Source organism: Saccopteryx bilineata, chromosome 1, assembly GCF_036850765.1.
Source record: "Saccopteryx bilineata isolate mSacBil1 chromosome 1, mSacBil1_pri_phased_curated, whole genome shotgun sequence".
NCBI lineage: Eukaryota > Metazoa > Chordata > Mammalia > Chiroptera > Emballonuridae > Saccopteryx > Saccopteryx bilineata.
In genome coordinates, this window is record NC_089490.1 from 349,502,579 (window position 1) to 349,514,875 (window position 12,297).

The 12,297-nt window shown below is 42.3% G+C and overlaps 1 protein-coding gene across 5 annotated transcripts in view; it reads right to left on the reverse strand.

The window, feature by feature from the left end:
• The window catches only part of NUP98 (nucleoporin 98 and 96 precursor), a 135,742-nt gene that overhangs the window by 62,957 nt on the left and 60,488 nt on the right, over positions 1-12,297 (reverse strand). For 3 of the 5 annotated variants that reach the window (XM_066250721.1, XM_066250719.1, XM_066250711.1), the window contains exon 12: positions 10,717-10,857. The exons of the other annotated variants lie outside the window; for them this stretch is intronic. In XM_066250721.1, coding sequence (XP_066106818.1) covers positions 10,717-10,857 — 141 coding nt within the window. The remainder of the gene's footprint in view (positions 1-10,716; positions 10,858-12,297) is intronic. 5 annotated transcript variants of the gene reach the window in all.

Consider the following 12,297-nt stretch of genomic DNA (forward strand, 5'->3'; position numbering starts at 1 on the left):
AGTTATATAAAGATTTAGTCTTTTTAAAAAATATTAAAATTGGTTTACTCTGGGTAAAAGAAGTGTGACAGTACAACAAGCATGTCTTGCTCTTATATTTTTCACCCTTATTTTAAACATGAAAATTTAACTCAAGGATTTAATCATACTAGAAACAAAGAAAAAAATATTCATTAAACATTATGAAATAGCCAAAACTTGTAAACAACCCATGTCCAACATTAACAGTTGTAAAAATGATACATCAACATGTGAATTACATAGCTATTATTATTATTTTGTGTGTGTTTGTGACAGAAACAGAAAAGAGAGACAGAGAGGGACAGACAGAAGGGGAGAGATGAGAAGCATCAATTCTTCATTGCGGCTCCTTAGCTTTTCCTTGATTGCTTTCTCGGATGTGCCTTGATCAGGGGACCCCAGCAGTGTGAGTGACCCCTTGCTCAAGCAACCTTGGGCTCAAGCCAGCAACTCCGCACTCAAGCTGGATAAGATGGCTCTCAAGCCAGTGACCTTGAGGTTTCAACCATGGTCCTCTGCGTCCCAGTCCAATGCTTTATTCACTGCACCACTTCCTGGTCAGGCAAGTTACGTAGCTATTAAAAATAATACTTTGTTTCATTGTAAAAATAAGAAAACAGTTTAATTTAATAAGCAAAAATTCTAGAATTAAAAAAATATATATGTAGCCTGACCTGTGGTGGTTCACCTGGAACCCTGAGGTCACTGGTTCAAAAACCCTGGGCTTGCCCGGTCAAGGCACATATGGGAGTTGATGCCTACTGCTCTCCCTCTCCCCCAAAATATATATATGTATACTAAGAGCACTGGCTGGATGACTCAGTAGGTTAGAGAATCATCCTTAAAAGGCCAAGGTCGCTGATTCACTCCCTGGTCAGGACTCATACAAGGTTCAACCAATAAATGCATACATAAGTGGAACAACAAATCCATGTTTCTCTCTTCCTCTCTCTCTAAAATCAATCAATAAAAATCTACATACAGCCTGAACTGTGGTGGCACAGTGGATAAAACAGCGATCTGGAATGCTGAGGTCGCCGGTTCGAAACCCTGGGCTTGCCCGGTCAAGGTACATATGGGAGTTGATGCTTCCTGCTCCTCCCCCCTTCTCTCTCTCTCACTCTCTCACTCTCTCTTTCTCTTATCTCTAAAATGAATAAATAAAATCTTTTTTAAAAATCAACATATAGTACGTATAAGAAGAATATAGGAAAAAGAGATAGCATACAAAAAATGGCGTATAAAGCGTACTTACAGGCTTATTATTTACATTTAACACTCATATTACATTGAAGCAAAAATTGAAAGGAAAAAGATCACCCAATTAAGTCTAATTTTTTCTCAAAGTGTAAGAAGAAATATGTCATCAGTCACAGAGAATTTGGGAAGCAGACAAGGCACTATAATCTACAACTGTACACAGTAAAAAGAAAAAAAACCCTCTGCAAGATAAGTTATTTCCAAAAAGACTTTGATTATAAAAAATAATCAACTTGTTACTTTAGAATTATACTTTTTAACTTTATAAACGTTTAAAATAAGGCTAAAGCTAAAACATAGTAAGACAATATACATTAAAAGTGTCATACACAAAACATTTTGAAATTTTTTTCTTTTTTTAATAGTCAGAGAGAGGGATAGATAGGGATAGACAGACAGGAACGGAGAGAGATGAGAAGCATCAATTATCAGTTTTTCGTTGCAACACCTTAGTTGTTCATTGATTGCTTTCTCATATGTGCCTTGACCATGGGCCTTCAGCAGAACAAGTAACCCCTTGCTCAAGCGAGAGACCTTTGGTCCAAGCTGGTGAGTTCTGCTTAAACCAGATGAGCCTGCGCTCAAACTGGCGACCTTGGGGTCTTGAACATGGGTCCTCCGCATCGCAGTCTGACACTGTATCTACTACGCCACAGCCTGGTCAGGCAACATTTTGAAATTTTTAATACTTATAATAGGGAGGCAAAAAAAAATTAAAATAAACACAACAGCAGCAATAACAAGAAATTGAGAGCAGATAGCTAAAACTAAGTTTATGACAGTGTTTCTACCTTACTCAAATTATGCTTTCTTGGCCCTGGCAGGTTGGCTCAGTGGTAGAGCATCGGCCTGGCGTGCAGGGGTCCCGGGTTCGACTCCCGGCCAGGGCACACAGGAGAAGCGCCCATGCCCATCTGCTTCTCCACCCCTCCCCCTCTCCTTCCTCTCTGTCTCTCTCTTCCCCTCCCGCAGCCGAGGCTCCACTGGAGCAAAGATGGCCCGGGCGCTGGGGATGGCTCCTTGGCCTCTGCCTCAGGCGCTGAAGTGGCTCTGGTCGCGACAGAGCAACGCCCCGGAGGGGCAGAGCATCACTCCCTGGTGGGCAGAGCGTCGCCCCCTGGTGGGCGTGCCGGGAGGATCACGTCGGGCGCATGCGGGAGTCTGTCTCTCCCCATTTCCAGCTTTGGAAAAATACTCCCCCCCCAAAAAATTATGCTTTCTTAAAATTGAATATATTCATTAAATACTGAAACACTGCGGGTTGATATTTAAAGGGCAAATATGGCCTGACCAGGCGATGGCGCAGTGGATAGAGTGTCAGACTGGGATGCAGAAGGACCTGAGTTCGAGATCCCAGGGTTGCCAGCTTGAGAGCGGGCTCATCTGGCTTGAGCAAAGCTCACCAGCTTGGACCCAAGGTCACTGGCTCAAGCAAGGGGTTACTCAGTCTGCTGAAGGCCCGCGGTCAAGGCACATATGAGAAAGTAATCAATGAACAACTAAGGTATTGCAATGAAAAACTGATGGTTGATGCTTCTCATCTCTCCGTTTCTGTCTGTCTGTCCCTATCTATCCCTCTCTCTGACTCTCACTCTGTTCCTGTAAAAAATAAATAAAATAAAAATTTAAAGGGCAAATATGCTCAGGATTCTGAAACCCAGATGAGATATCAATTCAAAGAGCATATAGTATATCATTTGTATTTATAAAGTTTTAAGACTAATGGTGAGAAAAAAATATAAAAATGTACCTTTGGTACCTAATACCACACCGTATCAGCACTGTATTAGTCTATGAACTTTTCAAGACTCAAGAAAACATGAATATTTTTAAGGAGCTATATATTCACTGGTCAGTTAGTTATGACATAGCCTAGAAAAAGCTGACTTGTGCCCTGGCCGGTTGGCTCAGTGGCAGAGCATTGGCTCAGTGTGTGGAAGTCCCGGGTTCGACTCCTGCCCAGGGCACAGAGGAGAAGCGCCCATCTGCTTCTCCACCCTTCCTTATCTCCTTTCTCCCTCTTTCTTCCCCTTCGGCAACCAAGGCTCCATTGGAGCAAAGTTGGCCCAGGCACTGAGGGATGGCTCCATGGCCTCCGCCTCAGGCACTAGAATGGCTCTGGTTACGACGGAGTAATGGCCCAGATGGGCAGAGCATCACCCCCTGGTGGGCATGCCAGGTGAATCCGAGTAGGGCGCATGCAGGACTCTATCTCTCTGCCTCCCCACTTCACACTTCACAAAATACAAAAAAAAGAAAAAAGGAGGAGAAAAAGCTGGCTCGTACCAGCTGATTACATCATTTAACAAGTATAGGCAATCCCGCCAGGGTGTGCTCAAAAGAATAAAAACTTCCTTTAAGAAATTAAAAAATAACTAGAAAAATGCATATGGATGTTATTACTTTTGAATGTGTAAGTATAAAATCTCTATGTTAACAGTATTATTTTAAAATACAGGGAAAAGGCAATACATTAGAAAAAATAAGGTTAAAAAATAAGGAAGTAGAAGCACTAAATAAGCTACCATTAGTGTTATATTCAATCCTGATCATAATAATTTGAAAACATATCCCAAAAAGGCTTTATTCAGAACAGAGCGCGCATCCTGCCCGGCAAGGTTCTCTGGCCCCGAGGTAAAATGGAGGCCAGGGAAGTTGCCGAGAGTCAAATTTTTTAAACTTAAACTATATAGGTAGATACATTCCTTATAGTGCCTGCACGTGGTATTTTGTGGAAGAGCCACACTCAAGGGGCCAAAAAGCTGCATGTGGTTCGCGAGCAGCAGTTTGCCAACCAGGAGATTAGACTGACCTTGACTAAGCTTTATTTTTATTTTTTTTTTTGTGACAGAGACAGAGAGAGGGACAAACAGGCAGGAAGGGAAAGAGATGAGAAGCATCAATTCTTCGATGTGGAACCTTAGTTGTTCACTGATTACGTTCTCTTATGTGCCGTGACGGGGGTGGGGGTGGGGGTGCAGCCAAGCCAGCAACCCCATGCTCAAGCCACCAACCTTGGGCTTCAAGGAAGAGACCTTTGGGCTCAAGCCAGGGACCCCGCACTGTCATACTGGTGAGTCCACAGTCAAACTGGATGAGCCCATGCTCAAGTTGGTGACCTCGGGGTTTTGAACTTGATTTTTCTGTGTCCAAGGCCGACACTCTATTCACTGTGCCACTGCCTGTTCAAGCTACTGAGCTTTTTAAGTAAGGAACTTTCACAATAAGAGTTGACTCACATAAACTCTAAATCACTTTGTAACTAAGATTCTGTGATGCAAAACTGTACATTTTAAAAGTCAATACAACTAATTTTGCCTGACCAGGTGGTGGCACAGTGGATAGAGCATCGACCTGGCATGCTGAGGACCCAGTTTGAAACACTGAAGTCGCCAGCTTGAGTACAGGATCATAGAAATGACTCCATGGTTGCTGGCTTAAAGCCCAAAATTGCTGGCTTGAGCCCAAAGTGACTGGCTCAGCTGAAGCCTCTGGTCAAGGCACATGAGAAAGCAATCAATGAAAAACTAAAGTGCCACAAACATGAGTTGATGCTCCTCATCTCTCTCCCTTCCTGCCTGTCCTTCCCCCACCCTCTCTCTCTCTCTCTCAAAGAAAAGTCAACGTAACTGCTTTTAAATAGGCAATAAAACTAATACATATATCTATAGTATTAAATGTTTTGATCAGGAATTTTTTAACTGCCTTTAAAAAGAGATGGGATTCAGAGGATAGACTGATGGTTGCCAGGAGTGAGGAGAAGAAACTGGGTAAAAAAGTGATTGAGAAATACATAATAGTAGTAAAAAAACAGTCAGAGGTATGTAAAGTACAGCCTTGAAAATATAGTTGATAATACTGTAATGACTATGTATGGTGTCAAGCAGGTACTGAAAATATCAGAGGGAACATTTTGTAAAGTATATGACTTTCTACCACTAGGCTATACACCTAAAACTAATACCAAATAATATTGAATGGCCTGACATGTGGTGGCGCAGTGGATATAGTATTGACCTGGAATGCTAAAGTTGCCAGTTCGAAACCCCCAGGCTTTGTGCCCAGTCAAGGCACATAAAAGAAAAAGTGACAAGTTTATGCTACCACCTTCAACTGAAAAAAAACAAAAATAAGAATAAAATGAAAACATCATTTTTAATGATAAAGATGCTTCTAATGCTCACAAAGAGATCAATTACAATTATTATTTTTTTAAGTGAGAGGAGGGGAGATAAGACTCCGCAGGTGCCCTGACCGGGATCCACCTGGCAACTTCCATCTGGGGCCAATGCTTGAATCAACTGAGCTATTGTCAACTCCTTAGGCTGGCGCTTGAATCAATCTAACCACTGGCTGTGAGAAGAAAAGTGAGTGAGAATGGGGGAAGGGATGAGAAAGAGAAGCACATGGTTATTTCTCATTTGTGCCCCGACAGGGATTGAATCCGGAATGTGGGCACAGCAGGCTGACACTCTATCCACTAAAAAAGTTGACCATGGCCTCAATTAGAATTCTAATTCACCTCATCTCCCTCTAAAGACCTAAATAAACCTATCTACATAGTTTCGAATACGCATAATGGGTATTACAGCCAAACACAAATGGGATTATCTGCCCTGGAGATTCCTAGAAAGGCTAGGGATTCAAGAATATCAAGTTTGATGAAAGGGGAGAAGAATCAATACAAAGCATACACACAAAACTACACCATCCTCTTCCTAATCCCTGATGCTCAACAAATGCACTTTTCATTACTTTATTCTTAAATATAAATAAATGGAAAGAAATCACCTTGTATTAAAAGTGAGATCAAAATAAAAATTAAAATAATCCCAAAGAGTTGAGAAACAGAAGAACCTGTGCAATCAGTTTTAACATTAAAAAGTTTTTAATGCCAATAAACAAATTCAGTTAAAAAAAACAAAACAAAACTCTGCATCTAAGAACCAGCTGCTTCTAAACAGGAACTTTCAGAACAAAAAAGAATTCTTATAAGTTAAAAAATAAAATTACAAAAAATGTGATGATTTAAGACAACCAAAAATCACCTAGAAAGTACAAATATAGCTTAAAAAAACAAAACAACCCTGGCCTGTTGGCTCAGTGGTAGAGCGTCGGCCTGGCGTGCAGAAGTCCCTGGTTCAATTCCCGGCCAGGGCACACAGGAGAAGCGCCCATCTGCTTCTCCACCCCTCCCCCTTTCCTTCCTCTCTGTCTCTCTCTTCCCCTCCCGCAGCCAAGGCTCCATTGGGGCAAAGATGTCGCGGGCGCTGGGGATGGCTCCTTGGCCTCTGCCCCACGCGCCAGAGTGGCTCTGGTCAAAACAGAGCGATGCCCCGGAGGGGCAGAGCATCACCCCCTGGTGGGCAGAGCGTTGCCCCTGGTGGGTGTGCAGGGTGGATCCTAGTCGGGCGCATGCGGGAGTCTGTCTGACTGTCTCTCCCCGTTTCCAGCTTCAGAAAAATACAAAAAACAAAACAAAACAAAACAAAACCCAAAGCATTATGATAGAAAAGGTCTTCTAAGAAGTACCCTATAATTTCTTGACAGCCTGACCAGAAGGTGGTGCAGTGGATAGAGTGTCAGCCTGGGACACAGAGGAGTCAGGTTCAAAACCCCAAGGTGCAGGCTTGAACATGGCAGGCTCATTTAGTTTGAGCACAGGCTTGCCATCTTGAGCATGGAGTCAATGGATTGAGTGTGGGACCACAGACATGACCCCACAGTTGCAGGCTTGAGTAAAGGGTCATTTGCTCTGCTGAAATCACCCCGCCCCCAGGCAAGGGACATATGAGAAAGCAATCAATAAACAACTAAGGTGCCACAACAAAGAATTGATGCTTCTCATCTCTCCCCCCCCTTCCTGTCTGTCTGTCCCAATCGGTCCCTCTCTCTGTCTCTTGCAAAAAAATAAAATAATTCATGACAAAGGGACAATCCTAAATGTTGGAGTTAGGGGAACAAGTCTCAAGAATCAAAAAGGAATCAGACTTCTCATCAGTAATGGTTAATGCAAGAAGGAATACAGTACAAATTCTGAGAACAAATTATTTTCACACTGGAATTCTGTAACATTTAAGTGTAAGAAATGAATGAAGAGCTTGACCAGGTGGTGGTACAGTGGATAGAGCGTCAGACTGGGATGCAGAGGACCCAAGTTCGAAACCCCGAGGTCACCAGCTTGAGCATGGACTCATCTGGTTTGAGCAAGGCTCACCAGCTGAGTCCAAGGTCACTGGCTTGAGCAAGGGGTTACTCAGTCTGCTGTAGCCCCATGGTCAAGGCACATATGAGAAAGCAATCAATGAACAACTAAGATGCTGCAAGGAAAAACTGATGTTTCTCACCTCTCTCCCTTCCTGTCTATCTGTCTTCATCTGTCAGACTTGTAAGTAGTCAGTTTACTTTTCATATACAGTTAACTTAAAAAACATTCCTTCAAAGTCGGGAAATAAAGAGGAAAACCTAGTATCCAGGACACAGCTATTCCCACTGAGTAGACCTAAAGGGAATATCCTGAAGCAATGCTAAAGGCCTAGGGAATAATGAAGAGTTATATTGCTGCAGAGGAAAAAGGAATAAAAAAATAAAGCACAGTATTCTAGGGAAAAAGTACTCTGATATCGCCTGACTGGTGGTATAGTGGATAGTGTTAACTTAGGACACCAAGGTGCCAGGTTCTAAACCCTAAGGTCTCTGGCTAGACTAGGGTGGGATCATCAACATGATCCCAAAGTTGCTGGCTTGAGCAAGGGGTCACTGGCTCAGCTCGAGGCCCCTGGTCAAAGCACATCCAAGAAGCAATCAATGAACAACTAAACTGTCTCAACTATGAGTTGATGCTTCTCATTGCTCTTCCTTTCCTCTTTCCTCTCTCTCTCTTTCAAAAAAAAAAAATCTGGTAACATTCTTCAGAATTTTGACTAGGAAGGCAATAAGCACTAGTAATACAAGGGAAAAAAGAACCAGAAATTCCAGAAAAAGTTATACGAGAAAGGTGCACTTGGCTGGGCAGCAATATTTTCATAATTATAATAAACGTGTTCATTTGCAACTTTTATGCTTTAATCAAAGACAGTAATAATTTAAGACAAAACATATTATCACTTTCATAAATATAAGTTTATAAAAACAGCAAAAGAAATGGAGAAGAGAAGGGTAAGGAAAGTAATATTTTTATTTGACCAAGTGGAGTAAAAAAAATACTATCCCCTATTTAACAGAAGAAAAAAAGTATATATGGACACAGCTTAAATTTGCAATGGCTTCTCAAAATTTGGTACATAAATTATGATAGCACTGAAGATGAATTTAAACATACCTACCTACCTACCATTTACATTGCCCTATTTACGCCAGGTAATATCAATTTTACTTTCTGGTAGAACATAATCTTCTTTAAAAAAATATTTAAGTTAAAAAGTAAATCAGGGCCCTGGACAGTTGGCTCAGGAGTAGAGCATCGACCCCACATGTAGAAATTCTGGGTCCAATTTCCAGTCAGGGCACACAGGAGAAGCGACCATCTGTCTCTCTCCCTTCCCAATCTCTTCCCCTCCATCAACCAGTGGCTCAACTGATTTCAGCATGCCGCCCTGGGCACTGAGGGTGGCTCCCTCGAGCCTCTACCTTAGGCGCTAAAAATAGCTCAGTTGCAAGCATGGTCCTAGATGGGCAGAGCACTGGCCACAAATGGGGGTCACCAGGTGGATCCCAGTTGGGGCACATGCAGGAGTCTTTCTAACTTCCCCTCCTCTCACTAAAAAATAAATAGGTAGATAATAGATAAGTAAACAAATAAATAAATAAGGCCAGTTATCTTAGTGGTAGAGCATGGGTCTGGCATGTGGATGTCCCAGGTTTGATTCCTAGCCAGTGAATACAGGAAAAGCGACCATCTGCTACTACACCTCTTCCCCTCCCCTCTATTTTGCTGTTCCCTTCCCACAGCCATGGCTTGATTGGTTTCAGAGAGTTGGCCTGGGTGCTGAGCATGGCTTTAAAGAGTGTCACCTCAGGCACTAAAAATAGCTTGGTTGCAGAGCAACGGCTCAAGTAGATAAAACATCACCAGTAGAGGGCTTGCCAGGTGGACACCTTGGTGTGCATGCTGGAGTCTGTGTCTCTTACTCCCTTCCACTCACTAAAAACATTATTTCTAAATTAGAAATAATAAAAGTGGTTGGCAGGTATTACAAAAACTGAGAGGGTGGTATTCAAATAAATGAAATATGAAAACTCTTTAATATATAAAACTAAACAGGGAATTTAATAAACAGTTATACAGGGAGAAGCAAACAAAGAACATACAGGTGATAAATGAGCTATATTTTCATCTACCATTAATAATTTAAATTTCTGCGGACCTGGCCGGTTGGCTCAGCAGTAAGAGCGTCAGCCTGGCGTGCAGGGGACCCAGGTTCGATTACCGGCCAGGGCACAAAGGAGAAGCGCCCATTTGCTTCTCCACCCCCACCCCCCTCCTTCCTCTCTGTCTCTCTCTTCCCCTCCCGCAGCCAAGGCTCCATTGGAGCAAAGATGGCCCGGGCACTGGGGATGGCTCCTTGGCCTCGGCCCCAGGCGCTAGAGTGGCTCTGGTCGCGACACAGCGTCGCCCCTGGTGGGCGTGCCGGGTGGATCCCGGTTGGGCACATGCGGGAGTCTGTCTGTCTCTCCCATTTCCAGCTTCAGAAAAATACAAAAAAAATAAAATAATAATAATAATTTAAATTTCTTATATTTAGTAAAGCAGAACACAGCAATATAAGCATATCATTTAGAGATATAAACAATTATATACCACATGAATTAAAAGCTATAACAAAAGTGATTTTTGGCCCTGGCCAGTTGGCTCAGCGGTAGAGCATCGGCCTGGTGTGCGGGGGACCTGGGTTCGATTCCCGGCCAGGGCACATAAGAGAGGCGCCCATTTGCTTCTCCACCCCCCTTCCTTCCTCTCTGCCTCTCTCTTCCCCTCCCGCAGCCAAGGCTCCATTGGAGCAAAGATGGCCCGGGTGCTGGGGATGGCTCCTTGGCCTCTGCCCCAGTCGCTAGAGTGGCTCTGGTCGCGGCAGAGCGACGCCCCAGAGGGGCAGAGCATCGCCCCCTGGTGGGCCGAGCGTCGCCCCCTGGTGGGCGTGCCGGGTGGATCCCGGTCGGGCGCATGCGGGAGTCTGTCTGTCTCTCCCCGTTTCCAGCTTCAGAAAAAAAATACAAAAAAAAAAAAAAGTGATTTTTTTGGGTGAGTACAGGCCTGAGAATGGGAAAGCCGGGATCTATTACAAGTCTTTCTGCACTACATAATTATTCAATGACATGTATGCACGTACTGCTTTGGTAGAAGCAGAACAGAGCTGAAGTGGGAAATCAGGTCAGTAAGTTAAGTATTAGCAAGAAACAAACTGAGTAAAGCCTTCTAAAGTGACTGACACTTACCTACTGGGGCCTGGGGGGCTCCAAAGCCCAAAGTGGCTGTCGTGGTATTAAATCCAGGGGCCCCAAAGGCTCCTGTACCAATAGGCCCTCCGATCTTAGGTTGGTTGTTCCCAAACAAAGATGCCTGTCCAGCACCAAGAGCTATGGAGACAAGAGGAAAGAAAAATACACCACAGAAGAGCCTTTGAATGTTGTTCCAGAGGTCACTTAAAAATATAATACATTTGGAAACTTCAAAATAATCACTAATTTTAACACAAGAGCTAATACAAGAAATGCTAACTATATGCCAGGCACTTTGCTAAGTACATCACATACATCATAAGCAAAATATTTAACCTCTCTGTGTTGTTTCCTCAACTATAATGAGGTAACAAAACACAGCTTAGCCATTTATCCTAAGATTTAAATGGAATAAACACATATTAAGCAAGTGGATGTCTGATAGATAGCAATACTCTTTAAATATTTACTAGTATCATCTCATTTAATTTCATAAGTTGGGAATTACGAACTATTATTCCCATTTTACAGATGAGAAAACTGAAGGTTTAATAATTAGCTCAATATCATAAATGTAGTCAATAGTAATACGGGGGTTCAAACCTTAGTGCACTTATGCAACCAGGGCTCTTAACTTCTACTCTATAGCAAAACAGATTTTGAAAGAATTAAATGTAGTAAATTTTCCTTAAACTGAAATATCAGCCAATCAAAGTACTCAATGTCATTTTTTTGACTGACAGAAGCTACACTATAGAAAACAAAATCTAATCGTACCTTGTTTGAATAAAACAGTAATACTTCCCAATATGGTATTCTATCTCATGAAAACTACGTTAGACTCTTTTGTATTATAAAAAAGGACTATATTTTCACCAGAGGGAAACCCATTGCAGAAACTTGTAATGTTTTTTTTTTTAAACTTGTAATGTTTTAAAGCCAAATGAATCTTATTTATAGATTTTGTCAGAAGTGATTTTTAAAGTATAAAACAGAAAGATTTCAGTTATTTAGAATGTTATTGTATAAATTATTTAAAAGATTTTCATCCAGCCCCCCCAAGATATCAGCAATTTTAAAGATCTGAAGTTCCTTCTAATATATTAACCCATCTTTTTAAAAATAATTTTTTCCCAAGAGAGACAGAGACAGATAGGGAGAGAGATGAGAAGCATCAACTTGTGGTTGCAGCACTTTAGTTGTTCACTGACTACTTTCTCATATGTTCCTTAACTAGGGTTGGTCCAGCCAAGCCAGTGACCCCTTGCTCAAGCCAGCATTCTTTGGGCTCAAGCAGCGACTATGGGGTCATATCTATGATCCTACACTCAAGCCAGTGACACTGCGCTCAAGCTGGTGAGCCCATGTACAAGCCAGTGGCCTTGGGGTTTTGAACCTGGTTCCTCAGCATCCCAGGCTAACCCTTTATCCACTGTGCTACCACCTGGTTAGGCATATCAACACATCTTGACAGAGATATGAGTTATGAGGGAAAGCACTAAATTCATTTCAAAGATATGACATTTGGAGGTATAAAATATCAAAAGGGAACTGCTTTAATTCGTAATAATAATAATA